Source organism: Drosophila willistoni (assembly GCF_018902025.1).
Source record: "Drosophila willistoni isolate 14030-0811.24 chromosome XL unlocalized genomic scaffold, UCI_dwil_1.1 Seg141, whole genome shotgun sequence".
Taxonomy (NCBI): domain Eukaryota; kingdom Metazoa; phylum Arthropoda; class Insecta; order Diptera; family Drosophilidae; genus Drosophila; species Drosophila willistoni.
Genome location: NW_025814052.1, coordinates 14,685,818 through 14,712,787, shown reverse-complemented (window position 1 = coordinate 14,712,787; position 26,970 = coordinate 14,685,818). Strand labels below are relative to the sequence as shown.

General features: G+C 38.4%; 7 protein-coding genes across 10 annotated transcripts; 4 read left to right on the top strand and 3 right to left on the bottom strand.

The window, feature by feature from the left end:
• Positions 1-143: 143 nt before the first annotated feature.
• Positions 144-6,669, top strand: LOC6638102 (ubiquitin-conjugating enzyme E2 Q2). Of its 3 annotated transcripts, none has more exons than XM_047011274.1 (9): positions 144-228; positions 1,416-2,300; positions 3,812-3,928; positions 3,998-4,366; positions 4,438-4,512; positions 4,589-4,880; positions 4,941-5,089; positions 5,164-5,245; positions 5,315-6,669. In XM_047011274.1, the coding sequence occupies exons 2-9, from the start codon at positions 2,139-2,141 to the stop codon at positions 5,344-5,346; spliced, it is 1,278 nt and encodes a 425-aa protein (XP_046867230.1). In that variant the 5' UTR covers positions 144-228; positions 1,416-2,138; the 3' UTR covers positions 5,347-6,669. The 3 variants fall into 3 exon arrangements, with proteins under 3 accessions (XP_046867230.1, XP_023031302.1, XP_023031309.1); XM_023175534.2 differs by having other exon boundaries at positions 144-538; XM_023175541.1 differs by lacking the exon at positions 144-228 and having other exon boundaries at positions 5,167-5,245.
• Positions 6,670-7,361: 692 nt separating this feature from the next.
• Positions 7,362-9,387, bottom strand: LOC6638101 (U3 small nucleolar RNA-associated protein 15 homolog). The gene is made up of 2 exons (XM_002061118.4): positions 9,112-9,387; positions 7,362-9,041 (listed from the first exon to the last, which is right to left on the bottom strand). The coding sequence occupies exons 1-2, from the start codon at positions 9,202-9,204 to the stop codon at positions 7,512-7,514; spliced, it is 1,623 nt and encodes a 540-aa protein (XP_002061154.1). The 5' UTR covers positions 9,205-9,387; the 3' UTR covers positions 7,362-7,511.
• A 158-nt stretch (positions 9,388-9,545) lies between these two features.
• LOC6638024 lies at positions 9,546-10,978 on the top strand. Its single transcript, XM_002061117.4, has 2 exons — positions 9,546-9,813; positions 9,884-10,978. Exons 1-2 carry the CDS (start codon positions 9,620-9,622, stop codon positions 10,746-10,748), a joined length of 1,059 nt encoding a protein of 352 aa, XP_002061153.1. The 5' UTR covers positions 9,546-9,619; the 3' UTR covers positions 10,749-10,978.
• Positions 10,979-11,511: 533 nt separating this feature from the next.
• Positions 11,512-15,097, bottom strand: LOC6638023 (ATP-binding cassette sub-family F member 2). The gene is made up of 5 exons (XM_002061116.4): positions 14,833-15,097; positions 13,171-13,967; positions 12,580-13,085; positions 11,982-12,518; positions 11,512-11,897 (listed from the first exon to the last, which is right to left on the bottom strand). Exons 2-5 carry the CDS (start codon positions 13,829-13,831, stop codon positions 11,766-11,768), a joined length of 1,836 nt encoding a protein of 611 aa, XP_002061152.1. The 5' UTR covers positions 13,832-13,967; positions 14,833-15,097; the 3' UTR covers positions 11,512-11,765.
• Positions 15,098-15,373: 276 nt separating this feature from the next.
• LOC6638022 (AT-rich binding protein) lies at positions 15,374-16,670 on the top strand. The gene is made up of 2 exons (XM_047011439.1): positions 15,374-15,811; positions 15,900-16,670. The coding sequence occupies exons 1-2, from the start codon at positions 15,479-15,481 to the stop codon at positions 16,638-16,640; spliced, it is 1,074 nt and encodes a 357-aa protein (XP_046867395.1). The 5' UTR covers positions 15,374-15,478; the 3' UTR covers positions 16,641-16,670.
• A 1,261-nt stretch (positions 16,671-17,931) lies between these two features.
• Positions 17,932-25,887, top strand: LOC6638021 (carbonic anhydrase 2). 2 transcript variants are annotated; one of them, XM_047011128.1, is made up of 5 exons: positions 18,100-18,404; positions 20,501-20,664; positions 23,846-24,681; positions 24,751-24,887; positions 24,962-25,887. In XM_047011128.1, exons 3-5 carry the CDS (start codon positions 24,207-24,209, stop codon positions 25,100-25,102), a joined length of 753 nt encoding a protein of 250 aa, XP_046867084.1. In that variant the 5' UTR covers positions 18,100-18,404; positions 20,501-20,664; positions 23,846-24,206; the 3' UTR covers positions 25,103-25,887. The 2 variants fall into 2 exon arrangements, with proteins under 2 accessions (XP_002061150.1, XP_046867084.1); XM_002061114.4 differs by lacking the exon at positions 20,501-20,664 and having other exon boundaries at positions 17,932-18,404.
• LOC6638017 (palmitoyl-protein thioesterase 1) lies at positions 25,630-26,929 on the bottom strand. Its single transcript, XM_002061113.4, has 4 exons — positions 26,382-26,929; positions 26,172-26,321; positions 25,889-26,015; positions 25,630-25,833 (listed from the first exon to the last, which is right to left on the bottom strand). The coding sequence occupies exons 1-4, from the start codon at positions 26,894-26,896 to the stop codon at positions 25,714-25,716; spliced, it is 912 nt and encodes a 303-aa protein (XP_002061149.3). The 5' UTR covers positions 26,897-26,929; the 3' UTR covers positions 25,630-25,713.
• Positions 26,930-26,970: the final 41 nt, after the last annotated feature.

Genomic DNA, 26,970 nt, shown 5'->3' with positions numbered 1-26,970 from the left:
CTAAGTTGCCTTTAGCCTACTTTTCGGCATTTTACACTTTCCAACACTGAAATCGCGAGCTTTGTTTGAAGCGAAATTCGGTTTGGCCGAGCGAATTGGCCCTGTTGTTATTTCGCCCTCGCCGTGCGTTGTTTTTGTTTTAGTCAGTTCGCCTTCGCCGTTTAACATGAGCTTGTGTGTGTGTTACTCTGACTCCCGTCGTGCTTCATTTCTTTAAGTTGTGTGTGTGTACGTGTGTATTTATCATTTTAAACAAATTTTTACTTGGAGACTTGACAGTGCACAGGTACATACATATGTATGATGTGTATGCACTTGTTTTTTTCTTTTTTGTTTTGTTGAATACATTTTGTGAACCGTTGCTGGTTTGACGAAACATAAATAAAAGGGGAAAAAGGTTGGAGCCTCTGCCAGTCTCTACGTCGGTGTGTATGTGTGTGTATATGTATGTGCCTGTGTCTCTGTACCTCTCTGCTCTGTGCGGATGTGCAAGAAGAAATTGCCCATAAAAACGCAAACAAAGGAGTTCTTTTTACATGTATGGGATGTAAATGTATATATAAAAATATGTATGTGTATGTGTGTTGGTCTGTGTGAGTGCAAGGTAAAATTGCAATTGAATCTAACGGGAAAATGCAGTTAAAGTTTACTTCTATCTCTATCTCTCTCGTTCTCTTTCTCGCCCTGCCTGCAATTAGATAAAATATTGAAAAATGATAGAGCAGCCCCTCTCCTTCGCTATGTCTCACACCTATTAAAGCAGGCTGAGTGTTTATGTGTGTGTGTGTGTGTATGCAATACTGAAAAGAAAAGAAAAAAGGTTATGCATGATACGACAGCGGCAGCAGCTGGCTCCTCAGCTGCGGCAAGCGCACTGTGGATATTTTTTGTATAATTTTTCAGCCCACTGTGCGCTTGGGGCCAAAACTTTCGTTTCCTCTTTGCCTAGGCTTTTCTTCTGCATTCAACTATTTGTTGTTGTGTGCTGTTGTTGTGTTAGGCAAATATTTTCTTAACAAAAAGAAACAAGTAACACGCAGAGACAAGTTTTTTTTCCTCTCTTTTTTTTTCTCCGTTTCTTCCTATGCCGTTTTAGCTTTAATTTGGCAAAAGAAAAAAAAGTTTTGCGTAGGCAAAGCTCTCGCTCGTTGCTTCTCTTTTTCATATGTGTGTGTGTGTGCGTGTGGGTGTCTCTCTATGAGTCTATGCCTCCCCATGTGTGTGTGTGTTGTGTATGTGCGTTTGCGTACGTGTGTGATGTTGACTGCTGTTTGTTGTTTTTGTTTTGCTTACAGAGCTTGTGCAGAGGCCACAGCAGCAACAAAAACAAAACACGTGTTTACTTTACAACAAATAAAAACAACAAGACCAATAACAACCAATTAAATAAACCCTTCCTCCCCCCCCTCTACCAGAAACATACATACATGCTTACAACAAAAATATAATGCTAATTTGGACTAGGACTTTGGTCAAAGTCAAAGTAGCAACTTAAGACAACAAAAAAATACCGTAACAAAAAAACAATAAAAACTTAGAAAAAGGAACAAAAGCAACACGAAGAGACATAACCAAAAATTTTCCCCACATCGAAAATAAAAGAGAGACAAACAGACCGACGACCAGTGTCAGCCAGAGACGAAGAGAGAGAAAGACACAAGGAAAATAAGAAGAGCGCATGCTAGGAGCACCAGCAACGGCAGCATCAGCGGCAGGAAGAAGAAGACGACTAAGTGAGAAAAGTGAAGTGTACGGTGGAACTGAGGAGAAGACGTAAACTGATGCTGGTGGCAGAGTTGCCGACGCCATTATAATAATAATCTACCTCCAAAAACTAAAACAACAACAAAACTAAACAATCGACATCAAGAGGAATTAATTTCGGTGCAACGATCTTCATCTTCATATTCATCAGTAGCAACAGCAACAACAGCAACAACAACGTCGTCGTTTTTTCGTCGACGTCTTATCAACATCATTATTTATCATCATTTATGCCCATCTATTGTGGGTGCAAGGGGGCAGCAGCAGCAGCCGCCGCAGCCAAGGAGTAAAAAAAGAAAATTTTGAAGAATTCGGTGTTGGCCGCAGCCGCCCGCTGCCATTAGTCGTCGTCGCAGCCGCCTTTGCCCGCCAATATGGCGTGCCTTAATACCCTAAAGCAGGAAATCAAAACTTTGGAAAAAATTTTCCCCAAGAACCATGAACGCTTTCAGATACTCAACTCCAGTGTGGATGAGTTATTGTGCAGATTCATCGATAAGAATGGCAAACGATATGATATACATGCTAACATAACGGTAAGTCAATTTCCCCTTTTCCTTTCCATCTATCTAAGTATATACATTTATGTGAACAGATCGATTGCCGTTTAATTGCTTTAACTTATCTGAAATAAAAATGATAACAATTTGCAAAAATTCGTACAATTTTGAACAATTTCGTTGGGGTAGGTGCGATTTCACTTTTGATCAGCTGTTAGTGCCCGTCCCTGGGTTTCCGTTACCGCACCTGTTACCAGAGGGGGGGAAGCATTCTAAACTGTCTCTTCTTTGTAGTATGTATGGAGAGACGATAATTCCAAGAATTACAAATTTTTCTTTCGATTCTAAAGGGTTGAAGATAGGTTTAGAGAAAGATTTAATCCTTTTTAACAATATAAACTGGCCATTAAGACTTATCTTTCATCTCCTTCTTTTCATATTCCGTTACGTAAAATTTATGTTTATATATTGTTTCTATCAAGAGTCCTTTAAGATATTTGTTGTATCTATCCCTCTGTTGCCCTTGTAGCTATTTTTCTTATCTTTCTTGTGAGATGACAGTTTTTACACCTACAAATTCATTGAGTGTGAAATGGCCACAGAGTGATCCCGCTAACTCCTGTAGATTTTAACAACTGTGTCTTTAATTACTTCCATCTGTCTTCGTATGGTTCAGATGTGATTAGGATAAGGTGGTTGCTATGCTCTGATTGTCGTAGGTCACAAATTTGGATGATTGGTTCCATAGAGTTAATTTCAGAAGATATGTATTTCTTATTTATAGTATAAAGACATTGGGATGATTGGACTTTAGTCCTTTGGCCCACAGCAAAGAGCGATAATCCCAACAGTCATAGTGATGGCTCACTTGTGGGGTTTTCCTCATTTCATTAACCACGAAGTTAACTTAATGCTGAGTTTATAATTCTTATTGATCTTGAGATATGTATGTAAATTTTTCGCAGCTTTTTTATTGTTTATTATTAAAAAATAATGCAACCACCAATAAATTGTGATTCATTGCCCTCAGCTCCACACTCATCCTCCACATTGCGTCCCTCCGCCGGCTCCTTCCCTCACCCGATATTTGTTCGATCGACGACGTCGTCGCCGACGTCGACGCATTTGGTCGGTCAGTTGAGTTCAGTTTGCTGCTAAAGTTGTGACAACTTGATCTTTCTCTTTCTCTCTTCTCCTCTCTCTTTGCTAGGTAACTAGCTCGCCTCTCCCCGCTGGTAATTTTGTTTCTGTTGTCGTCGTCGTGTCTCTCTCTTTCCCTTATTTCTCTTTGCCTCTTGCTCGCTCTGCTTGGTTCAATGATCTAATTAAAGGTTATAACTTTATTGTTGTTGTTATTGTCGCGTATTGAAACGTCATTTTATATCTTATAGACATATGTACATACATAGATACATACATATGTATGTATGTGCATACATGAGGATTAAAAGAAAATGTGACATTTTTAAATACTTCTGGATTAATTCTGAATATATGAGATCCTGTTGCTCCTTTTTTCATGTTTTCTCTTTCCTTTACAATTACAGGAAACTTATCCATCATCACCGCCAGTTTGGTTTGCTGAAAGCGAAGAGACGAGCGTTACAAATGCTGTTCAAATACTTAGCAACACAAATGGTCGTGATAATCACGTGATTAATCAGGTATGTATATAATCTATATACATATTGGAGATACAGGAACTTTATATTCCTCATTTGATGCAATTCCAGGTTGGCATTTTGCTTCGTGAGCTATGCCGTTTACACAATGTTCCACTGCCACCAGATATAGATAATCTAACGCTGCCGTTGCAAACTCCGCCTCCATCTGTGTCGCCATTGCGATGCGATCAGAGATCCGCTGGTGGCGGTGGCGGTGTATGTGGTAGCGGGGGTATGGCTGGTATCGGCGGTGTTGGTGGTAACGGTGGTGTCGGCGGCGTTTGTGGGGGAGTAGGTGGAGGCGTTGGCTCGCATGGTAATGAGGAGACCGATTCCGATCAAGAGGAAATCGAAGATCCCATTGGTGAGAGCGAACAAGAGAGCGAAGGCGATGAGGATTTGCCTTTAGAAATGGATGATGTACGCAGTACAAATAAAGTGAGTAACTTTTAAATGTGAACCAACAAAATAAAAATTTTACTTTATTCTCCGTTTTCCTATATTTGCAGAAGGATGATATGGAAGTGGAACATTTGGCGACTTTAGAACGACTGCGTCAAAGTCAAAGACAAGACTATTTAAAAGTATGTAATTGAGAAGGGGAAGGGAAAGAGAAAGGGTGAATCAACTTTAATCCTTTGGTTTTTTCATATTTTCTAGGGTTCCGTTTCTGGTTCCGTTCAGGCAACCGACCGCTTGATGAAAGAACTACGTGATATTTATCGTTCAGACGCGTTCAAGAAGAACATGTATTCAATTGAGCTTGTCAATGACTCCATCTATGAATGGAATATACGCCTCAAGTCTGTGGATCCCGACAGTCCGCTGCATAGTGATTTATTAATGCTCAAAGAAAAAGAGGGCAAGGATAGCATATTATTGAATATATTGTTTAAAGAGACGTATCCATTTGAACCACCATTTGTTCGTGTAGTGCATCCAATCATCTCAGGTAAGTCACTTGACAATTATTCCCACCCCAGATTGTCCTTAAGAAATATCTGACACACAGGTGGCTACGTGCTGATTGGCGGTGCCATTTGTATGGAATTGTTGACCAAACAGGGCTGGAGCTCGGCCTATACTGTTGAAGCCGTTATAATGCAAATTGCCGCCACTTTGGTCAAAGGCAAGGCACGCATACAATTCGGAGCCACTAAGGTATGACCGACCCCCACAGGGTTGTTGACATTCTCTAATGCGGGGGAGCACTAATTGAACTATCTAATTCAAAGCAGGCACTAACCCAGGGCCAATATAGCCTAGCGAGAGCCCAGCAAAGTTTCAAGTCTCTAGTGCAGATACATGAGAAGAATGGTGAGTATATTTTGTCAAAAAAAATGAAGTTACCCCATTGAAAAATGTATATCGTCTTGATCTTATTAGGATGGTTCACACCGCCCAAGGAGGATGGCTAAAGTTTTAGGAAATCATCATTCCACTTCCAATTTTCCATTCCCCTCTCACGCAAATGCTCCAACTACACCCCCAAACACACACACACACACACACACACGCACGCACGTACACACACACACACACAAGCACATACACACAGCAACGATAACACTTGCAAATGCAGCCATCACCATTAGCAGCACCAACAACCATCACCAAGAGTCACGATTACTAGCACTAATTACTAGCACTACACTTGGGCAGCAAAAGAGGATACTCGGGATCAAATCCGGTTGCCTGGGAGAGTCTCCATGTGCCTGCCTCCGCTTTTCCGCAACGAAAATGGGATGATCAATATATATATACATATATACATATATGCAATATTTAATTCAATTCAGCAACAACAAAAAGAAACAAGAAGAACAACAAATAGCCATACATTTATATACATATATGCAACATGCAACATTCAGTCTAGGTTTTTATGAATTGCTATATTAAGTCTAAAACAAAAACCAATGTTTCGTTCTGTATCTCTGTAACTGTTGCAAAATTATGCGTGTGTATATGTACATGATATAACAAAGATGTGTATATTATACAACTGTGTCTGTATTATCTAACGATTTCAAATTTGATCACATTTAAATTCTCTGCATATATACGTGTGTGTATATATATATATATATATGTATATATATGTATGTATGTATGCACACGCACACACATACATTGATATACGAGGTATATATGCAGTATCTGTATAACAAAAAATAAACACCTGCATGTGTGTGTATGTAATTTGTAATATGTAATTTTAAAATGTAAATCTAAAGGCAATTGCAGGCAACATTCCCCCCGCAGCCACTCGTCCACAGCACCCATCCCACCCCCCCTTGCCTTGCCTGTCTATGTATACCCGCCTTCTCATTATATTTACCGATCAACACACATTTAAAATCACCACATTACCAACCTCCCACTCACATATATACATATATATATATATATATGTATATATATATATAACAAATTATACATATATATATATATATATATATATTTATCTATATATATTAATTTAGTTTTACATTTTATGTAATTTTTTTATGTTTTTTTTTCTCTAGTTTTGATAAGCGTAAAATGATGTGGCATTAGCAGCTATTTGCATATATATATACACACACACACACACCCACATATATATATATAAAGTAATTAAATTTATAGATTATAAGCCCTTAAGTTAAGCAGAAAAGTTAAGAAAAGAAACAAACAAAACGCATATATGTAATAATTAAAAGGAACGAAAATAATATTGATGAGAATCAGCAAGCAAATTCTAACTGTAAATTCGTCTTTCCAAATAATAGCAAGCCCAACAAGCATACATATATATATATATATGTATTAATATAAATATACAAATATACATATACATATATGATATATATTCTTATATATATAAAGGTTAACTCTTTAAGGTAAAAACAAAAACAAAAGCAACAATCAATTTGTTGCTACATTACTATTACAATGATGAATATGCATCATCATTATGATGATGATGATGATGTGTGTGTGGTACATATATACATACATATAGTATGATAATGTACATATGTATGTAAGTATCAAAAGCAAAAGCGAAATCGAAATTTACCTGTACATTAAACTAATTGGCAACTCACATTGTTCATTTTAAAAAAAATAATGATAAATTGATGATGATAGATCATGATGAAGCAGCGAATGATATACATAGAAGTGCATAATAATATGAATTATGAAAATATTATTGATAATAATAATAAAAGGAAGTAAAACATAAAGAGACAAACTCTAAATTATATACATATATATATATATACTATTATTGTTTTAATTCTGAAGATTTGCTGGGAGGGAATGTACAATAGACCTAACTAATTGAGACAATAGAGAGAGAGAGAGAGAGAGACAGCCGTCTTGTTCTTACCCTTTCTATTACTATTTCATTGGTTTAGTCAACCCTTGGTAAACCAGAGAACCATTAATATTTTGGCTTAATTCACGTATTTGCATTTATTTTAAACATAAACAAAGTTATCTTAAGACAGTAAAAAAAAAGGTAAATGTCACTTTTTACATAATTAGGCTAAAACTTATCCATCAAATAGATGCTATCTCTATCCCTCTGGTGTCACTCCACGAATACGACATATTTCTCGGCCTCCTTAGATGGTTGCATTCGCGACGTTCGCGACTCTTGATGATTCACCTTTGGCGTTCTCGACTCGACGCTCTCGAGAGAGGCACCAATTAGCATTTCCATGGCGCCCTTTATCTGAAGAAGTTCGGTGGTTAGCTGAATCTCTGCATGCATCGCCGCAGCCAGTCTTTCCAGTGCCTCCATTAGATGGCGGCTATAAGCCACCATTTTGCGTTCAAATACGTCCAGAACGGTGCTGGCGGCATTCATCAGGGGCCGCATAAAGCGCGTCTCACCCAGATGGTTGCAGAGAAAGTCGATGAATTGGATTAGCACCGCATCGGAGCGATCGGTTAGCGCAATGTCCAGGCCCCGTCGATGCAGTAACTCTGTTATGAGGGCTACAACTATTTCGGGATTTTGGCTTATATTTACTGGCACCATGGCCGCGTCCAAGGCCTTTTTGTAATTGAATTTACGCAAATGGACATCGAAGGGCTGATACTTTTGCAGTTTCCGCTCCGTGACAATGTGATCGGCTTTCTTAGCTATGTGAGCGGGCACTTTAAGCCTGTCGAGTTCCATTTTCTTCTGGCGTTGCTTGTGGGTCAAGCGGATTTTCCTCAAGTGACTTGGTTTGCTGTCGACAATCATGCGACGTATCGACACGAGTCCATCCACCATGCCGGCAACCACTGCCTGATCTTTGGGCGCCACACCCAGACTGACTACAGCATTGGGATACGTAAGGGTGTGGACGGTTTTGTAAGTGCTCACATCATAGATTTTCACATGCCGGTCCAAGCCACCGGAGAAGAGACGTCTGCCATCGGAGCCCAAGCGAAGACAGGTAACTGTCTTGTGATGCTGCGACATCATCGTAAGCAACCGGCAACCGCTGATTAAATCCCAGACGCGGACTTGAGTGCCGCCGGCACTAATGAATATGGAGCCGCTGGGCAGGAACAACATGGACTCCACCGGACTGCCATGATCTAGGGTACGTTGAACGGCCGTTTCGGAGCGTGTGTCGTATAAATGAATTTTGCCATCGTAGCCACCGGACACAAACATATGAGAGGATTGGGGATGCATGGAGCCTGCTCGTATGTAGTCCGTGTGGGCATCTTCATATGTTTGCACCACCTTTTCGTTGGCCACATCCCACAGACGCACCGTTTTGTCATCGGAAAAGCTCGCCAACTGCAGTTTGTCCGCCGTAAAGTAGGTTCGATGCACTGGTGCTTTGTGGCCCTTGAATAAACGTAAAATGTTCCGGCTGGTGGTGTCAAAGAGCTTGACATGACCCTCTTCATCACCGGCGGCCAGCAAACGTCCGTCCTGCCGGAATGTGGCACCGAATGCAGTCTTTTGGAATCGCGAAAGATTCTTTACTACCAGCTTAGTGACCAGATTATAGATCTGTACGCGAACAGAGCAGGTCAGTACGAAGTTATCCGGATCGCTGGGACTGAAGTCAACATAGTCAATGGTACTGTGTTCTTTGAGAAGTTCCGGTTTCTGGAAAGGATGATGACGAACATGATCAGCATGGGGATAATGGACACAATGGACTTGCATTACTGCTTACCGCCAGTCGGTCCCAATAAATGGTGTCAGGCGTCTCCACCTGGGCCTTTTGTTGGAAACGTCTCACATTTAATGGCTGGAAATTACCCTTCATGGTGGACTCTCAATGGATTGAAGACGGATTTGCACCAATTGCCGCGTCCGTTTACCGCGCACGTGCTAGAGAAGACTTTAAACAGCTGGTCACACTGTGTCAGGGTTAAGTGTGAGTTAATTAATTTATACACTGGACATATAAAAAACAAAACGCATTAGAAACAAATATGATTCGATCTCGAATTGCACAAGTTGGTAATATTAAAAATATGTACATATATTTATTATTGTTATCTGAGAGACCCCATTTCTATCCGCCGTTTTTTTAGTTTCTCTGGTTTATCAACACTGCCCAGAATGGAAGTTTTTCATTCTCCAACACTTAATTGATTGTTGAATGTTTTTTTTTTTTGTTTTTGTTGCTTGCTGTTTTACCATGACAAAGTCAAGTATAAACATTTCAATAACTCAACATGGAGAAATTACACATTAGTAGTGGCACAAGCTCTGCCCCACCAGCCGCAGCAGCGACTCCCATTAGTCATCATCACCAGCAACTGGCTCAGACCGATCAGCTGAATGTAGAACAATATCCAAAAAACTTAATTGAACAATATTTGCGTGCCTCTAGCAAAATTAAGAAATTTGAACGAGCAGTGTTCTTTAAGTGAGTATTGTTGGGCTTATGTATTTATCTTGGCCATTCATTCCATTCCCAACTTTTCGCTGGGGTCTAGACGATTTGCTCCAAATGCCAGCGAAGTGCAGGCGGACTTTCATCGGCTAGCTTATAGCTTTGAGGAATCCGGAATTTGGCAATATGCAGGCATGTGCCATATTGGCTATGCAAAATGCGAATCCTACGGCGGGGCCGCTCAGCGTGAGTCTGAGGCATATTTGCGGGCAGCTCGAGACTTCCTTCAGGCTCAAAAAGATGAGCATGGTTTGCTACATCTGCGATCAGGGCACGAGAATGGCTTGCGCCAAGGAGCCCTTCATTGCTATCACAAGGCGGCAGAACGAGCGGCTGACAATTGCGTGTTTAAGGCAGCTATTCTCCGTGAGTTGAGGCAATTGCAAGGGCAATTGGAAAGCACCAGCAGCTTTGCATCGCCCACGCACCAGATACACGATCTGGAAATAAGCGCAGACCTCAGTATGCAGAGGGAGGATTATCGCAGTGCGTTGCAGCATTACGACGACATGGTCGATAATATCTATGAGCGGCGGGCTGCTCGCCTATATGGCGAATTGTTGCACCGTGTGGAAATCATGCGTCTTTTGCTTCTGGTTCATCTCAATTTACCACCTGCCCGCCAGTCGCCGGCTCACATCAAGCTGATTGAGTACTACTTTATCTTGGCCCAGCTTGAGTCACAACCTTGTTGGAGTGACAGCAACGAGCCAATTGAACGGCCTGGAGCCTTTGTCCCCGAACAGCAACAATATGCCCTTGCCGAGATAGTTTCCGCCTGGGTGGAGCGTCAAATGTGCGATCTCAAGCAATTGCTGATGGATTTTGCCAACGAATTCAGTTCACTTGGTGCAGCCGAAAGGCAATTGCTTGCCACAATATACTCAGGCCTTTCCAAAATCTACTAGACATTACGCATATGTATGTGCATTGTATGATTTAGAGTTATTTATGTTGTTTTATGTGTAATAGTTTTTTAATAACCTACTCGCTAAGTGTAATCCAAGTCTACCAAAACTAAACTTTCAAAACGTGCCTACACACTGGGAGAAAAGTCAGGAAGAAAAAGCATACACATTGTCAGAATTGTAAATCTGTTAAATATAATAAAGAAGAACCAAACGATGGATAATCACAACTTTCGAGTTTTTTTAAAAATTGTGTAAGCCCAACGAATGGGAATCGAATGGAAACAAAAGTTGAGTGAATTAATTTCATTTGTTCTCTTGGGTTTTTGTTTAAATATTTTTATTAATTTATTTTGTTATCTAGGTTTATTTTTGCTTGAATATTTCTCTTTCTCCTCTCTTCCTTATCGGTTTCTGTTATTTGGGTCTAAATCACAAGATTTTTGTTTTGTTGGTTTTTCGTATTTTGTATAATTTACATTCAAAAACTTTGTTTGTATTTTATTGAGGCATAAATAAATTACAACACACAATATTGCCAACAGAATCTAACAAAAAAAAAAACATATATATATAAGATATATATATATATATATATATTAAGAGCAAGATCACAAGCAGTTTTGTTGCTAATGGTAGTAATTAGATTTTAGTTAAATACACATGCGTATACACATATGTGTATATATAAACATATATATATATATATATATATATATGTATATATATATATATATATATATTAAAATGTATATTATTTGTGTTTGCGGTTGTTGTTTCTCTTAATTTAATCTAAAACCAAAGAAACTTAAAAGGAAAATTCACATAAAAATTTGTGTAATTTTTGTTACTGTTGTTGTTTCCCGACCATTTGAGTTCAACATTGATATGAGAAAACTGAAACTAATTTCGTACAGAAGATGGGACTCGCTCTGATTGCAGGAAGAAGGCAAGGAAGGGGAGGTCTATGTGTGTGTATGTGTATGTGTGTGTTTATATTGGAGGGCATCTCAAAGTCTATTTTCCCGCTTTTGCCTTCTTTTCGTTTTCGGAGGCGATTTTGTTCTTTAAATGATCTTTGTAGTCCAAAATACCACCCTTCCATTTGGTCACCGTCTCCTTTTCGCATACCCAAATCTCCTCAGCCACCTGGATTAGGTAAAAACAAATGATTAGTTTAGTCAATGCTTTGTTTTTTTTTTTGTTACTTTCGTTGTATTGTCTTTGTCTCACCTGATTAATGAGTCGGAAATCGTGACTAACTAACACCATGCCACCATCAAAGTCATTAATGGCATCCGCCAGGGCATCAATGGTTTCCATATCCAAATGGTTAGTAGGTTCATCAAGCAGCAGCAAGTGAGGCACCTGCCAGGCTAGCCAGGCAAACACTACGCGACAACGCTGGCCATCCGATAGCTGACGTATGGGGCACACTTGTTGCCTGCCCGTCAGGCCGTATCGGCCGATGATCTTCCGCATCTCCTCCTTCTCTTTGACATCGGGAAAGGCGCGCATCATATATTCGAGCGGGCTGGCATCCAAATCAAGGAGCTCATGCAAATGCTGATGATACCGTGCGATACGCAAATGGGAATTCTTACGTATCATGCCAGAGGTGGGCACCAAGTCGCCGTAAAGCAATTTCAACAAAGTCGATTTGCCAGCTCCATTGGGTCCCACTAGAGCCAGACGAGTGTCCAAGTCAATGCCAAACTCAAGATTCTTATAAATCCATGGTGTCTCATCATTATAACGGAAGTTGACATTCTGAATAATCACACAAAAATATTACAATCGTGTGTGTTTAATGAGGGGAAAGAGGACTTACCTGGACCATAATAACTGGCGGCGGCACTGTGCCGCATGATGGGAAATAGAAATTCAATACCTTGTCATCCGTCACCTTCTCGGTAAGACCCTGGGCCACCATTTTGGCTAGAGTCTTTTCCTTTGACTGAGCCTGTCGGGCTAATTTGGCCGAACCGTGACCAAATCGAGCTATATAATTTTTCATATGCGATATCTGATCCTGTTCCCAATTGTATTGTTTCATCTGATTTTCCAATAATTCCATGCGGGTGCGCACAAAAGCCTCATAGTTACCAGTATAATACTTGAGCCGTTTGCTTGTCAGGTGAACGATATTGGTGCAGACGCCGTTAAGGAAATCCTGCGAATGCGAAATCAGCACCAAAATTCGTTTATATTCCTTCAGCTCCTCTTCCAGCCACACACAGGCATCGAGATCCAAGTGATTGGTCGGTTCATCAAGCAGCAGAAGATGCGGTTTAACGAATAAGGCACGAGCCAAGGCGATTCTCATACGCCAACCACCTGTCATCATTATCATCACCGAGAAGGCAAAGAATAGTTTGTTAGTTTGAGTAATTAACCCAGAGGAACAACTGAAATCACCCACCTGAAAAGTCTTTGGCCTGTTTTTGTTGCATGGCCTTGTCGAAACCAAGACCATGGAGAATACGCGCCGCTTTAGCCTCTGCTTGATCTGCCGACATGTCATCCAATCTCTCATAAATATCGATCAGCTGCTCTTGCGCATCATCCTCCTCGCTCATGGCCAGCTCTTCGGCTAATTTTTCCAGCTTAATTCGCTCCTCATCCACTTCCATAACGCACTGTAGGGCACTCTTCGAACTCGCCGGTATTTCGCGTGTTAAATGGAATATATCAATGTGAGGCGGAATGGGTACTTCCCGGTTACCGAGCACTGAAAGAAGCGAGGATTTCCCGCAGCCGTTAAGACCAATGAGGCCATATCGACGACCGCAATTCAATTCGAGCATGGTGTCCTGCAGCAGCTCGGAGCCAAAGAAAGTGATCGAGAAATTGGCAATTTTCACATCACGCGATCGTGGATGCACGGCCAGAGATCCGGTGCAAGATCTTGCCTCAGCACTGATGCGTGCCTCCTCTTCCAATTTAGCGCACAGTTTCTCCTCCTCGGTCAGTTCACGATCCGGCTGGCCATTGGCCTTTTTGGTAGAAGGTATCTGTTGGATTTTCTTATTCCGGGCATCCTTTTTGCGCTGGGCATCGCGTTTCTTCGAGTTAGATGACATTTTCTCGTTTCTTTACGGTTGTGTGTGTGTGTGTGTTGTTTGAGTATGGGATTTTATGGTAGCAGAAATATTTGTGGCGAAAAATTTGGCTAAAATGAGTTTTTTTTTTTGTTGTTTGATTGTTGATTTTTGTGCTCTGTGTAAGAAAAAATTAGATAAATAAGATAACAGTTAGGACCAAGACGAATAAGGTTTATATATGTATATATGAAGTCTGAACCACTATTGATCAAGTTATCAATTGACCTATTTTGAACAACCCTAAATGAACCTACCTATGACTTGGATTAAAATTTAAACGACCTGTTAGTCAAAAATGAATCAAATTGACAGTAGAAGTAAAGTAAACGAATTTCATTCTATTTAAAAACCGACATTTTCTAATAATATTTAGCTCAGTGTCATCACGAATTGGGAGACATGTGCACAGCTTCTACGCACATTTACACCCACACACACAAACACACGCATACAGAGATAAACACATGCATTCATATATGTACATATAACTAAACAACTGTTTCAACAAAAATTATTTTCGATCTTGATCTCTAACGCGATTTCGATATTAGGCAACACAAAAAACCGACAAAAAAACTCAAAAAATTTCCACTGTGCGCATAGTTTCCCTCATTTTAAGACTACGCGACGACTACTTCCCTTCTTCTGTTGCTGAGTGAACACACTTACACCAAGTCACCGTCACCGTCACCCTCTCTCTTACTCACACTCCCCCTCACCTGTTTCACGCTACTTCAGATGATTCACTCTCTTTCTCTCTCTCTCAAATATGTACAAAGGAATTTCGCGTGCAAGACAGTGGCAAAAAAAGGAACAAAAAAAATTTGCAACACTTGGTCCCTCTTCCTTCACGATCTCCTTGCCGACAAGCGTGTACGTATATATATACGTATATGTACATACGTATTAGTTGCGCATATTATTGAATTTTTCAAGGCAATATGCACACACATACGTATTTATTCTGACACATAGCTTACCTTAATTTTATATCTTTTTGCGAAATGTTAAATAAAAACGCAACCCTCTTGCACTTGAGAATGGTATTAAGTAAGGATAAAAGCCTTGCAATTATTTATTGAGCTGTCTTCTGCCTTTTTGGACTTGGACTCGAAGCTGGGGGAACACACACACACGCACCAGCTGCTGCTAAAATGTGCCGTTTTTCGGTACAAAAAGAGAGAGACGACTGAGAAAATCTCCACGTGTTTCGCAGCGTTTTCTTTGCATATGTAGGAGCGAGCGAAAAAAAATTTCCGTTATTATAGCGACGGGTAATTCGCGATAAGCTGGAACGAGGGAGTTTGAAACACTTTTTTATTTATTAATAAATAACTTCTTAATCAATTTTAAACCAACAAAGCCAAATCACAAAAGAAAATTACAATTACAATAAACAGATGTTTTTTTCTGAACAGTGCTGACTTTGTACGAAAATAATTTTATGAACAAATTTTAATTTTTCTAGACCGTTTCGATTTATCGTAACCTATCGTCGGACACTAAGAATAATCGATAGTAACCTATCGATAGTTACAAAAATAGTAAACAAAAATTGTTGTTTTTATAATAAATATTGCCCTTTAGAAGGAGAAGGCGGGGGACTGCCCCTTGGAAATTGAACCAATGGCCAAATTAAGCGACACTAAGATTCCCATTACCGAATTTCTGGAGGCGTACAGACGGCAGCCATGTCTGTATAACACACTATTGGGTACCTACAAAAATCGGGTGTCGCGGGAAGACGCCTACAAGGCAATAATTAAATCTTTGAAAAACCCCCAACTGACAGTTATGGACATCAAACTTAAAATTAAAAGCGTACGCACAGTTTACTCCAAGGAGTTGCGTATTTGGATGCGGGAGAAGGAGATGGGCCGTAGCTATGCACCAAAGCTGTTTTGGTTTAAACTGGCAGATTCATTTTTACGTTCCGTTTCCCTCTCCAATGGTAAAAGGGTAGGTTAATCTGTTGCCAGTATCATTATCACTCATTGATACGATCCATACATCTGGCTAATGCTTATGCCATCTTATTTTCACACAGATGAAGACAAAAGCAATCAATCCGAAACTAGATACAAACCAGACGGCGGTTAAAAAGGAAGACAGTACCCTTATAACGTCCAGAAAACTGCTCTTTAATAACTCTGGCGATATAAGTATGAGTGAGGATACCATGGAGGCGGAAGATCAAGAGCTGGATGAAGAGCCGCTCGACGCCGAGCCTGTGGAATCTATTGATGATGAAATTGAAGGCATTAGGGCTCTTGAAAGTCAGAGTCAAGGCAACGTTTCCGCTGTTGTCAATGCCAGCGATTTGGAGCGACCATCTGCTATTGAGGGATCAACAGCCACCGGCAAGACGGAAATTAGCATTGATGATTCTGGTTTCTGTGTGGTAGAACAGCAACAACAACACCAACAACAACAGCATCACCAACAACAACAACAGCAGCAGCAGCATCATCATCAACAACAACAATTGCAGCCTACTCCAAGGAAACTAAAGTTGTCTACTCAGGGAACTGGCCAAAATCAATTAACACATGATTCCTCTACACCACCATCAGCTTCAGCATCAGCATCAGCATTTCCTGTTGGCGGTGAAGATAATTTAGTTATTTTTGGTCAATCAGTCGCCTCACAGTTGCGTACTATTACCGACTCATATTCACGATCCGTCGCCAAATTGCGTATCCAGCAGGTTCTGTTTGAAGCCGAAACGGGACAATTTCAAAACTCTGCCAGCCAAGACACAATTAGTGCACATTTACATACATTTTAATTATTTAAGTTTTTTTTTGGCATGTTAAGTCTCGAATTATATATATATATATATATATATATGTATATGTATTTATGTCCTCTAGTAATTTTTTTATTGTACTCTAGCATTTAAATGAATGTATATTGTCCTGATAGATGTTCGGTTTGCCGAATGCAAAGTAATCTTATAAAACTAAAACACGAACTGATTATTCGTTTGAAATGAATTGAACTAATAACAGCCGGATGAAACTATAGAGTCTGTGTCTTTGTATATAAACATTATTCGATATTTTTGATTTCTATTTCAGAAAAGTGATATACCTTTATTTTCATTCAAGGTAAATAAAAATAATTTTAATGTATATTCATTTGTTTATTCATCATAGTTCTTAACTAAGTGGAATACTTTATGGTTTTTTTTTTCTTTAATATTCCATATATATAAGGGACAGTTGTGTCCCGAATGTTATTCATTTTCTTGCATGAGGCAATCCTGCCTACATATTGTATCGAGAGCTGGATTCCAAAATGTGGGCAATCGAACAAAAATTTAATTTTCCATTGAAAATATTCATGTACATGGAACGACCAAAAAAATCAAATAATTTAACCGTTATCTACCACTCCCTCTCAAGATTAACAGTGAGGCTAACTTTACGAAACAAGTAGAAAATTGAGATTATGCCTTCAAACGCTAGGTGGCGTCAATGTTTCGTTTGCAGCACCGTCTGTCAAAATTTCTAGTAAGAATTATATAAAGCCGCAGCCGGGACTGCCATTTACTTCGAACTGAAGTCTATTAGTTGAATTGAAGAAAACCTTGTAAACACTTGAAATATCTGTGATGGTATCCGATAAAAATGTATGTAAAGTTGCAAATAAATTAAAATATATAACCTATTGTTGTGCTAGGTTTAAGTTAACAGTGTTCGAACTTAAACGCCAAAATAAAAGCAGTTTAAACAACGCGCCAACAAAAACAACAGATTGGCAACGGCGTAGAGGTCGGTAAATTAATATCGATACATCGTTCTCTTTTGGTCGACGGACGTACTCTATTCTACGATGTTCGACTCTTTTGTTGCATCGAGTTCGACTCCTTTACCTGATGTTGGTACTATTTTTCACAATTTTTACTCTTTTGTTGCATGTTGGATCTTCCATCGAGTTGCGACCCCCTTGCAACATGTTCAACAGAGCAGAGGCTAAAAGAAATTCGATATATCGACATCGAAAAATTCCCATCGATTTATCGCACTCCATCGGTTCCATCGATAATATCGGTATTGACATCGATGTTTCATTACTAATAATGAAGTTCGTGCTGCGCGACATATAAATTTCCGATACTGTCTTAGTAGTGAAAACACAAACAAAAAAAACCACAACAACAACAAAAACAAAAAAAAACAACAAATTAAATTATACACCAAAAAATTTCCGATACGTTTTTTTCCACTTTTTTTTTTTAAAATTTATTAATGTGTGTTTTTTTTATTATAAGCATTTGCAGGCTCAATGCGTTTAAGTGTGTGTATATGTGCGTACATGAGTGTGAGAGAGTGCGAGGCTGATGCGAAATTGAGTGCGCGCGTGTCGAAGTAAAACAAAAAACAAAAAAAAAAAAACAATTTTGCATAAATAAATTGTTGTTACTGTTGCTGCTGCCGCCGCTGCTGCTGTGGCCAGACAACGATACAGACGACAGAGAGCGATAGCAGAAGAAGAAGAAAACATACTCACACACAATAATACGAAAAGTGCAAAAGTAAATCAACAGGTAAATAGAAAACGACGAGCAGAGCAAAATAAGATGAAACAATTCCACTTATCCGCATACAAATAGACATTATTACTATTTATATAGAGTTGTGTAAGTAGGCGTGCGTGTGTTTTCTGTGCTTGTGTGTAAGTAACACAGTTATTAAAAATGTCTCCTCTCCTTGGGTACTGCTAATCATCTGAATCAGGAAAAGATCCCCCTTGGCCCACCCTCATCCCACTATTGCTCTTTGCCATACCACCTACAATCCACCCGGCTTTTAATATGTACATATATATATATATATGTGTGTGTGAGAGAGAGTGCTCCTCTCTCTCTCTCTCTCTCTCCTCTGTGTGTGTGTGTGTGAAGGTCAGGTCTCTGTATGTCTGACCCTGCACTTGAAGCGAAAAAAACAACTTTTTATTGATTGCCTTTTTTTTCCTATCATAACTTTTGGCTTCTGTGTTTCCTAGAGTAAAAAAGATACAAACATACATATATGTACCTATGTATGTATGTATATAACTTGCAGCTGAGTGTAGAGAATGAGTAATCACCCTGTAATTGTGATTAACGGTTAACTTTTAGTTAACGAAAACATCATTCGATTATGAATACATAGCAAGATCATTTCGCTAATGATAATGATGAATAATTGCGTTTGTGTTGTTATTTTTATTGTTGTAGAAGATTTATCGATAAATGTTTGTGGGAGATACTCTTCTTGTAAAACAGAAAGAGAGGGAGAGAGAGATAGAGAGACGGATAGATGATAACAGTTCTAAATTCATCTTTAAATTTTAGATATCTACGAAAAAAAAACAAAACACAAAGCAATCAATATTAATTAATTTCGATCAACAATGGAGTTAAGCATTTCCTAATTATCGAAAATCTCCCACCACCCCCTCGGATGTTATTCTAATCATTTAATCTTAATTTAGAAATGTTATTGACCATTCTCTTATCTATAAGATGATTTGTAGGATATTGTATACATTTAGACAAATTATTTCTGCTTTTGAAGGATATTTTGTGTGTGTCCCATTGTTTTTGTAGTCCTTCAACTAGTCTCGACGTACTTGGGTTCTTTTGTTAGCTACTTTGATTAGTTATTTGGTCGATGGCACGTTGCTGTTGGTTGTGACTATCTTCTTCTTCTTCTTTTACTCTTCTATTTTGCCTGTTGCTTCATACGCATATTTACATACCATGTAATAGTGGATGGTGAAAGAATGAGAATGAGGTCATCATTAATGCGTAGATGTAGAATTTTGCTTTTTGCACGTATTTGCTGTGCTATCATTTCATCAATCGGTCGGTCGGTCGGTCAATTCAATTAGTATGAACGACTAACATATTTAATTTTAGTTAGTGTTCCAAAAAAAAACCACATTTGACATGGCGATATGAAAACGCTCAAGTTAAAGTTGATTATCCACTCTCACTCAGTTATGGTCGGGTCTCATCCATCACATTCACATCCACATCATGGGTCTCTTGGTGGTTTATGCCATTCTTCAAGGCCATGACTGACGTTTCCATCGATTTCAAGTGCTGCGCCCTGCTGCCTGCCTGGCCTAGGCCACTTGAACTTCGGTTCTGTTAATTTTCCATCACACATTCTCTTGTTATCAATACAGGCGAACAACTAAAATACTGCCACCCAAAAAGCCACCAAACCTATCAAAACCATTTCGAGCATTATGCAAATTATACAATATTAATGATAGCCATCATCATCGTGGCGAGATAACAAAGTCCAAGTAAATTTATATTACTTTGTACAAGTACAAACAAGTACCTCAGACCACCCTTCCCCCCCTTCCCACAAATTAGTTGTGTAATTCAACGCGCCGGATAATTAACGTAAACTAAATGATAAACGGCAAAACACACACACACACACACACACACAAACATAAAAAACAAATAGAAGAATTGCCGAATCCGGTTATTACCAAGTGATATCAGTTTCCAGTACATTCAGTACTTGGAAACAGAAGGTGAGTGAGAAGTCTACTTAATAATAATGTTTTGATTAAAAACAACGAAACGAAAAGCCCCATTTGAATAATTGAATTTCCTTTCTTCTTTTTTGTTGTTGTTAGCAAGTCTAAAAAGCAAGATAATGAATTGGCAACTATGGAACTTTACTTTGGATAAGATAATCACAGAATTTACTGTCTAGACAAGTGAAGTTAATTGTTAACACTAAATAAAAATGGCAAAACGGAAGAATGATATAACATTTTGTTCAAGATTATTGTAAAAGGTATGCAAAAATGGACAGAGTCCTCGACAACAAAAAGACCACAAGGAATATCCTCTGAATTTTTAGTTCACGGATATGTGTGACCTAATTGTACAGATCTTGGAGAAAGCCTGGGCCGAATTAATCGACAGTTTGATACAATTATTAGACATTCCTTTTTATTTGCCATTCGTCCTAAATTTAAGGCTGGAAAAAGCTTATATTTTTTTGAATGAATCTTTATCAGTTGAGGATCCAAGTCTTACGTATTCGATTTGGTGTTGGAAATCGATATTCATAGCAGGTTAGGAGCTAATAATAAATTGCTCTTGGGGGAGCAATTTTCCAGGAGACACGTTTGTAAACGACTATTTATATTGACTAGACGCCCAGAATATATATCTCTCAGCTCGATTTTCTATTCTATACTAATTAAACTGTCACTCAATTAATTAGGTATAATCAAAATTTGTTCTTAGGAACATAACGAATGCTTTCAAACCTTGAGAACCTGCTGAAGGATCATGAAGACGATAAAAGAGACCTACCAAAGGAAATCTATATAATCAAGTGATGACGTAGCTTATGAATGACGCAGCCCAAAAAGTGTGACATAGTTTTAATGTTGAAAAGAACAGAGAAAGAGAAAGAAATAAAAGTGATAAGATATCATTAAAATTGACTACGTGTATTAAAACAAGAATTGGGCTTATTATCTACACATGTATAAAGATATGTACATACATACATGTATACAGATATATGTTTTTATGGCATGAACAATTGAATTCGATATTCTAGAATTTTCTGCTTTCTGTTAGCTGTTGGTCTCTTAAATGGATAACGATTGTGAATGATTTTCAAAACTAAAGGAAAAGAAAGGAAAAAAATTGCCAGTCTTATCATAAATTCTTTTCATTTTTGATCGCCCAATAAAAATGAGAAGGAGTAAAGAAGTGTCTGTCGTAAATTTATAATCAAGAGAGAGAGAGAGAGAGAGAGAGAACCATCGAGGCTTAGTTCCTATCGGTTTTCCATTAGCGATAAGTCTCTAGTCTTTTGCCTACATCATAAGTGTTGCGACTTTTGTCCAAAATACTTAAGCAAGCAATTAACTAACTGCTCTGGTGCATACTTTAGTTCGAATGTGCGTGGCCATCATAAAAATGCCAATTAAAATCATATTTACTTAAAGCTAAATTTATACATGTTGCATTTCTATTGACTGCTTTATGGGTAGTTAGTTAATCTGTCTCTAATCGTTCTGTTTGGGGGTCATTAAGTGCTTAAGAGTTGATTGCGCGGCTTGAACGATTTTATTTTCGATTAACGATTGTGATCGATGTGTGATGATAAGGGTTTCATTTATTCTCGAGACTAGAGCTGAGATAAGCACCATTTAGATTTGGCTATAAATACATACATATGTATATGTATGTACATACATACATACATACATATATAAAGACATCTCGTGTCACACAATTTGGCAATTAAGTTCTTAAAGGTTATTATCAGAGAGAAAAAGAAAAGAAAAACAATTTCAATTGATTACAAATTGATTGATGGATTGACTTGGTCTAGAAGTGAACTAGACATTTCAAATACCCAAAAAGACATTTCTTTAAGAACGCGTAAGAAGTCAAAAAAATATCTCAAAATTGAGAATTCTGACTCGAATCATTGATGAATTAGCAATATCAAAAAATTGTCATTGTAATCTTTGTAAGATCTTTTCACAAAAATATATAATAATCCTTTTTTTAAAGCCTTGAACATTCTGTGTATTAAATTTGTCCAAATTTTAAATTGCAAAGTAAATTTAATTGTTTTACTTAATTTTCCAGCTTAGTTTTGGCTTATACTGATAAATTTGTTGGCTTATTTGCTTCGCTCATTCTCAATTTGGTTAAGTTCTCTGGGCTGAAATCTGTTCTACCATTTTTCCCACAATTAGTCGGGGATTGGGACTGAAAAGTTTTGGAATCTTGACATCTATGAAAAACATTTTAACCAGAGTCGAGTAGTTTTCTTCATAACTCGTGTGGTTATTAACAACTTGGACCAAATGCTGTTGGCTTTTCAGCGTTAATTCATGAAAAGATTATTTATTTGGATATATAAACTTCAATAAGAAATTCTGAGGCCAGAAGGTTTTATTTGAAACAAATTGATCATATTACACACAATATCACAAATGGCAAGGTAATAGTTGTACAGAAAGTAACTTGATCTGCTAATAATCAATGGAAAGTTTTACCTACATATGTATGTATGTAGGTCTGATGGCCAGTGGCGGATCCTCGGGGGGTATAGAGAGAAAGATTTCTCTTTCTACATTGATATCTATCCACTCTATATCAGTGCCCAATCCGAGAGTATCTCAAGGATATAGAAGTAAAAGAGGGATCTAAGAAGTCAAAGAGTAAATGAAGAGAAGCCAACGAAAATGTGTCATTTGAAATGCAATACTATAACCCCTTGACCCCAAGATTACATCCAGATATACATCGCCCTATATACACACATATATCCTTGTATTTGCATGACAAACTTTGGCTCTAAGTTTCTACAATATGGATAAATAATTGAAAGATAAAAAGAAAACAAATTGTTTGTTTTTGCTATCTATTCATTGTGTGTGTGTGTGTGTGTGTGTGTGTGTGTGTGTGTGTTTGCAATTTAAGTAAAAATCAATAAATGCAAATAGTTTTATTAGCATTCAGCAAACTAGACAAATGGGAGTGAAAAAAGGACATGAAACGTATGAGTAAAGTGTGAAAACTATGAAATACCCTGCATGCGAAACTTCTTATTAGAATTACTTAATTGATTGTCGAGTAAATGCTTGAGCTTAGATGCAGGGTATAGCAAATGAAATAAGAGTTTGTAATAAAGTCATTTTCATTTACAATGTGAAACGAAAAGGAATCGAAGAGGGCGTGTAGGGGAGGTACATCAATTTCTCAAATGGCTAATCAAACACACGCAGGTGGGTGGTGAGCTGGTGGGTATTGGTTGTTCGGTTTCTTGGCTGTCTGTTTGGGTGTTTTAGTTGACAATTGCATTATTATTATTGGTGTCCAGTTTCCAAAAGAAAAAACAAACAAAAACAAACAAAACTAAATAGCAACTAAATGTCACGCAATGTAAACTACATAATGACTTTTTCTTTCTTTCTTGTTTTTTCCTTGCCTTGCAGTGGCCATTTGAGAGAGGCATTCTTAAGGCCGATTAATTTATTTAGTACCACCCCGAAGTCGATTATAAAAATCGCCATCACGACGTCGCCGCCGCAAGCTTTCCTGCTGTCAGCCGAGCACTTGGACAACGCCAGCGCCGACGATCGCGGGCGTGTCTATAAGCTGAGGAAAAAGAAATTTCAATACGCCGCTGCACACATAACATAGAGTGATCACAGTTCGTTCAGTTTAGACAGTAGCTTGTTGTCGTCTTGGAGGAGGATTTTGTCGAGTGGCAAAAAATAGAAGCATCTTTATCTTCATCGTCATCGTCATCGTCGTCATCATCAGTAATCAATAATCATTTAAACTCGGTACGCAATGCCAGTACAATCGCCGATTGAGATAAGTAATCGAGCCATCGAGCATATTGATGATGTTGATCCACTGGAATATCATGGACATTGGGAGCCTGTGGGTGTGGCACGTGTACAAAATACAGGAACATCGGCAATGGTGACATTCAGTAAACGAAAACAACAACCATTTATAATTGGCGGCGCACTGGAAACGCATAAATATGTATTCGAGCAACTGCATTTCCACTGGGCCGATTCGGATGAATCTGGCTGTGAGCATACACTCGAGGGCATGAAGTATTCCATGGAAGCTCATGCTGTCCATTATAATGCCAAGTATAAGGACTTCGCAGAGGCCAAAAACAAACCCGATGGCCTGGCAGTTGTTGCCTTTTTCATCCAGGCTTGCGGAGAAAAAGATTGTCCGGAATTTAAAAAAATCACCGAAGGCATTCGGATAGTCCAAAAGATACATACAAATGCATCACTCGATTCCGGTATGATGGGCATAAATCCCTTTCTTCTTCGATTATAATCTACTTTGATTACTTTTTACCCATCTATAGACTGTCTATCATGGATTGGACTGCAGGAGTTGAGTAAACATTATTACACATATAAGGGATCGCTGACAACGGCGCCGTATTTTGAATCCGTCACTTGGATTATCTATCGTACGCCAATATATGTATCGCGTGGACAAGTGAGTATCTAATCTAACACAATTCAAATGTGATCAAAATGGTAATCAATCATTCATTTATTTTCATTTTATAGGTCAGCGTCTTTCGCAATTTGCAATCATGTCCCAAAGATGAGTCCAAAAAGATAGTGAATAATTATCGTGAGATACAACGTCCACATAAGGATCCGGAAACCTTTTTCGTTCGTAATACAACACCCAAATCCAAATTATGATGTGCTTAAGCTTGAAGTAAAAGAAGACATACACAAAAAACATAAACAAAGAAAAAAAAAAACAAAAAACAAAATGACACAAAAAAAACCTCCTCCAATGGGTCTCTGTTCTGACTTTTCATCTAAGTGTTTTCCTATTCTATATAATTATTCACTATATACTTATATACGTATATCCTAACTATGGTTGTCGATAAGTTTCTTTTGTTATTTGCCTCATGTACATAGCGTTATATACATATATATATATATACTACATACGTATATGTGCCTATACATATATACGTATATATATCTATAAACATTAATCCTAATAGTCGGAACACGCAGTTGCCTTGCATTAAATATTTCGGAGAAATATAAAGCATGATTTAATTAAGTATTTTGTATGCAAAAAGGAAAAAACATAGAAAAACAAAATGAATTTACTAAAAAGATCTTAATTGGAAGCAAAATTCTATATAAATATATATATATTTAAATGTATATACATGTCATACACACACACACACACATATAATGTTGCGTTTAAAGCTGAATTGGTTTTTGTTCTCTCTATATATTGGGGGGAGTTATTATAAGGATATTATACATCATAACTAGTTATAGAATTAGTCTAATAGCAGGGGAACTAAATTTTTTATAAACCATTCCTTTGATATGGCCAAATGATCGCCCTCAGTGCTAAGATATTGAAGTTTACCCTGTTCATGCATTAAGTCCAGACCCAACTGCAAAGAAAAGCAGAAAATTAATAATAAATTATAAATCCATATTCTGACTTACATCCTGATAGACTTTTGTCTCATTTAAAGGCTGGATGAGACGATCCTGTCCGGGTATATAGAACTGAAACCATTGTGACTCTTTGGGCTGGACTATGGTATCGTTTAGAAATTTGACCATAACAAACCTGTGGAAAAAATCATACTAAATTATCAATGAATTTTAATTAGAGACTTAATATGAATGTGATTATATACAGCTGTTTTATAATAACTTTTAGCAGGTGTGTTTGTGTTGTGAAACTTGTACACAAGCAATGAGTAAGCAGATTGGTTTCGATTACCTTCTTAGCTTATTGATATTCTCGGAATAGCCTTTATTGATGAGCAATTCATTGTTAATATCCGCCAGAAAAGAGCTTTTTGTTCTATATCTATTCTGATGCCATGGATCATGCCAATAGGTGGCTTGGACTAGTTCATCTTGGACCCAACTGTTGGCAAAAATAGTGTAGACAGAGTTAGTCTTGGTCAAGTTTGTATGTTCCACTTACTCTTCATAGGCGGCAACATTCAGTAGCTTGCTAATGGATTCACAGGTACTGGTGCTTAATGTTGGACACTTGGGTAGACCAAAGACACCCTGATGCTGACCGCCCAGACTAATTAACGTACGCATTGGTGGCTCTGGACAACGTTGGGCCACAGCTCGCAGAAATTGGCCACCCTGGGAGAAACCAATGGCATTGTAGCCATTGGCCAGGCGCTTATCCTGGGCCAGACGTTTGCAGGCGTAGTCCACCTGCTTATTGGGATGTATAAAGAAGCCACTCTCATAGTCCAGGACAATGTTGCCGCCAATCTTCAGGGAGTAGACATAAGTGCCGTTTGTCTGCTCCTCGATCAGTTTCTTAATGGAGCCCAAACTGAACGGCAGGCAGCAAGTATCGCCCATGCCATGCCACAGGACGACAGGTAGAACTGTTGCATTTTCACCTGAAGCTACATGACTATTTATCAGGTAAACCAGGACCAGGAGCACGAACGAGACAAAGTTCATCAAATGCATTGCCTTTGTTTGTAAATAAATATACTCGAGATTTCAGTGTTGAAAAGAGGAAAGGTCGGCTTTTAGTGCTGGAA

Excerpts from the sequence above, each read along its gene's own strand:
- LOC6638101 (XM_002061118.4), bottom strand. The coding sequence starts at position 9,204 with ATGAAGGGTAATTTCCAGCCATTAAATGTGAGACGTTTCCAACAAAAG. Across the intron at positions 9,042-9,111 it reads TTTATTGGGACCGACTGGCG|AAACCGGAACTTCTCAAAGA; the intron begins GTAAGCAGTAAT and ends CATCCTTTCCAG.
- LOC6638017 (XM_002061113.4), bottom strand. The coding sequence starts at position 26,896 with ATGCATTTGATGAACTTTGTCTCGTTCGTGCTCCTGGTCCTGGTTTAC. Across the intron at positions 26,322-26,381 it reads AATGTTGCCGCCTATGAAGA|TTGGGTCCAAGATGAACTAG; the intron begins GTAAGTGGAACA and ends TTTTGCCAACAG. Across the intron at positions 26,016-26,171 it reads AATATCAATAAGCTAAGAAG|GTTTGTTATGGTCAAATTTC; the intron begins GTAATCGAAACC and ends TTTTTTCCACAG.
- LOC6638022 (XM_047011439.1), top strand. The coding sequence starts at position 15,479 with ATGGCCAAATTAAGCGACACTAAGATTCCCATTACCGAATTTCTGGAG. Across the intron at positions 15,812-15,899 it reads CCCTCTCCAATGGTAAAAGG|ATGAAGACAAAAGCAATCAA; the intron begins GTAGGTTAATCT and ends ATTTTCACACAG.
- LOC6638023 (XM_002061116.4), bottom strand. The coding sequence starts at position 13,831 with ATGTCATCTAACTCGAAGAAACGCGATGCCCAGCGCAAAAAGGATGCC. Across the intron at positions 13,086-13,170 it reads ACAGGCCAAAGACTTTTCAG|GTGGTTGGCGTATGAGAATC; the intron begins GTGGGTGATTTC and ends TAATGATGACAG. Across the intron at positions 11,898-11,981 it reads ATTTCCGACTCATTAATCAG|GTGGCTGAGGAGATTTGGGT; the intron begins GTGAGACAAAGA and ends TACCTAATCCAG.
- LOC6638102 (XM_047011274.1), top strand. The coding sequence starts at position 2,139 with ATGGCGTGCCTTAATACCCTAAAGCAGGAAATCAAAACTTTGGAAAAA. Across the intron at positions 4,367-4,437 it reads ATGTACGCAGTACAAATAAA|AAGGATGATATGGAAGTGGA; the intron begins GTGAGTAACTTT and ends CTATATTTGCAG. Across the intron at positions 4,513-4,588 it reads AAAGACAAGACTATTTAAAA|GGTTCCGTTTCTGGTTCCGT; the intron begins GTATGTAATTGA and ends CATATTTTCTAG.
- LOC6638021 (XM_002061114.4), top strand. The coding sequence starts at position 24,207 with ATGCCAGTACAATCGCCGATTGAGATAAGTAATCGAGCCATCGAGCAT. Across the intron at positions 24,682-24,750 it reads AAATGCATCACTCGATTCCG|ACTGTCTATCATGGATTGGA; the intron begins GTATGATGGGCA and ends ACCCATCTATAG. Across the intron at positions 24,888-24,961 it reads TATATGTATCGCGTGGACAA|GTCAGCGTCTTTCGCAATTT; the intron begins GTGAGTATCTAA and ends TTCATTTTATAG.
- LOC6638024 (XM_002061117.4), top strand. The coding sequence starts at position 9,620 with ATGGAGAAATTACACATTAGTAGTGGCACAAGCTCTGCCCCACCAGCC. Across the intron at positions 9,814-9,883 it reads GAACGAGCAGTGTTCTTTAA|ACGATTTGCTCCAAATGCCA; the intron begins GTGAGTATTGTT and ends GCTGGGGTCTAG.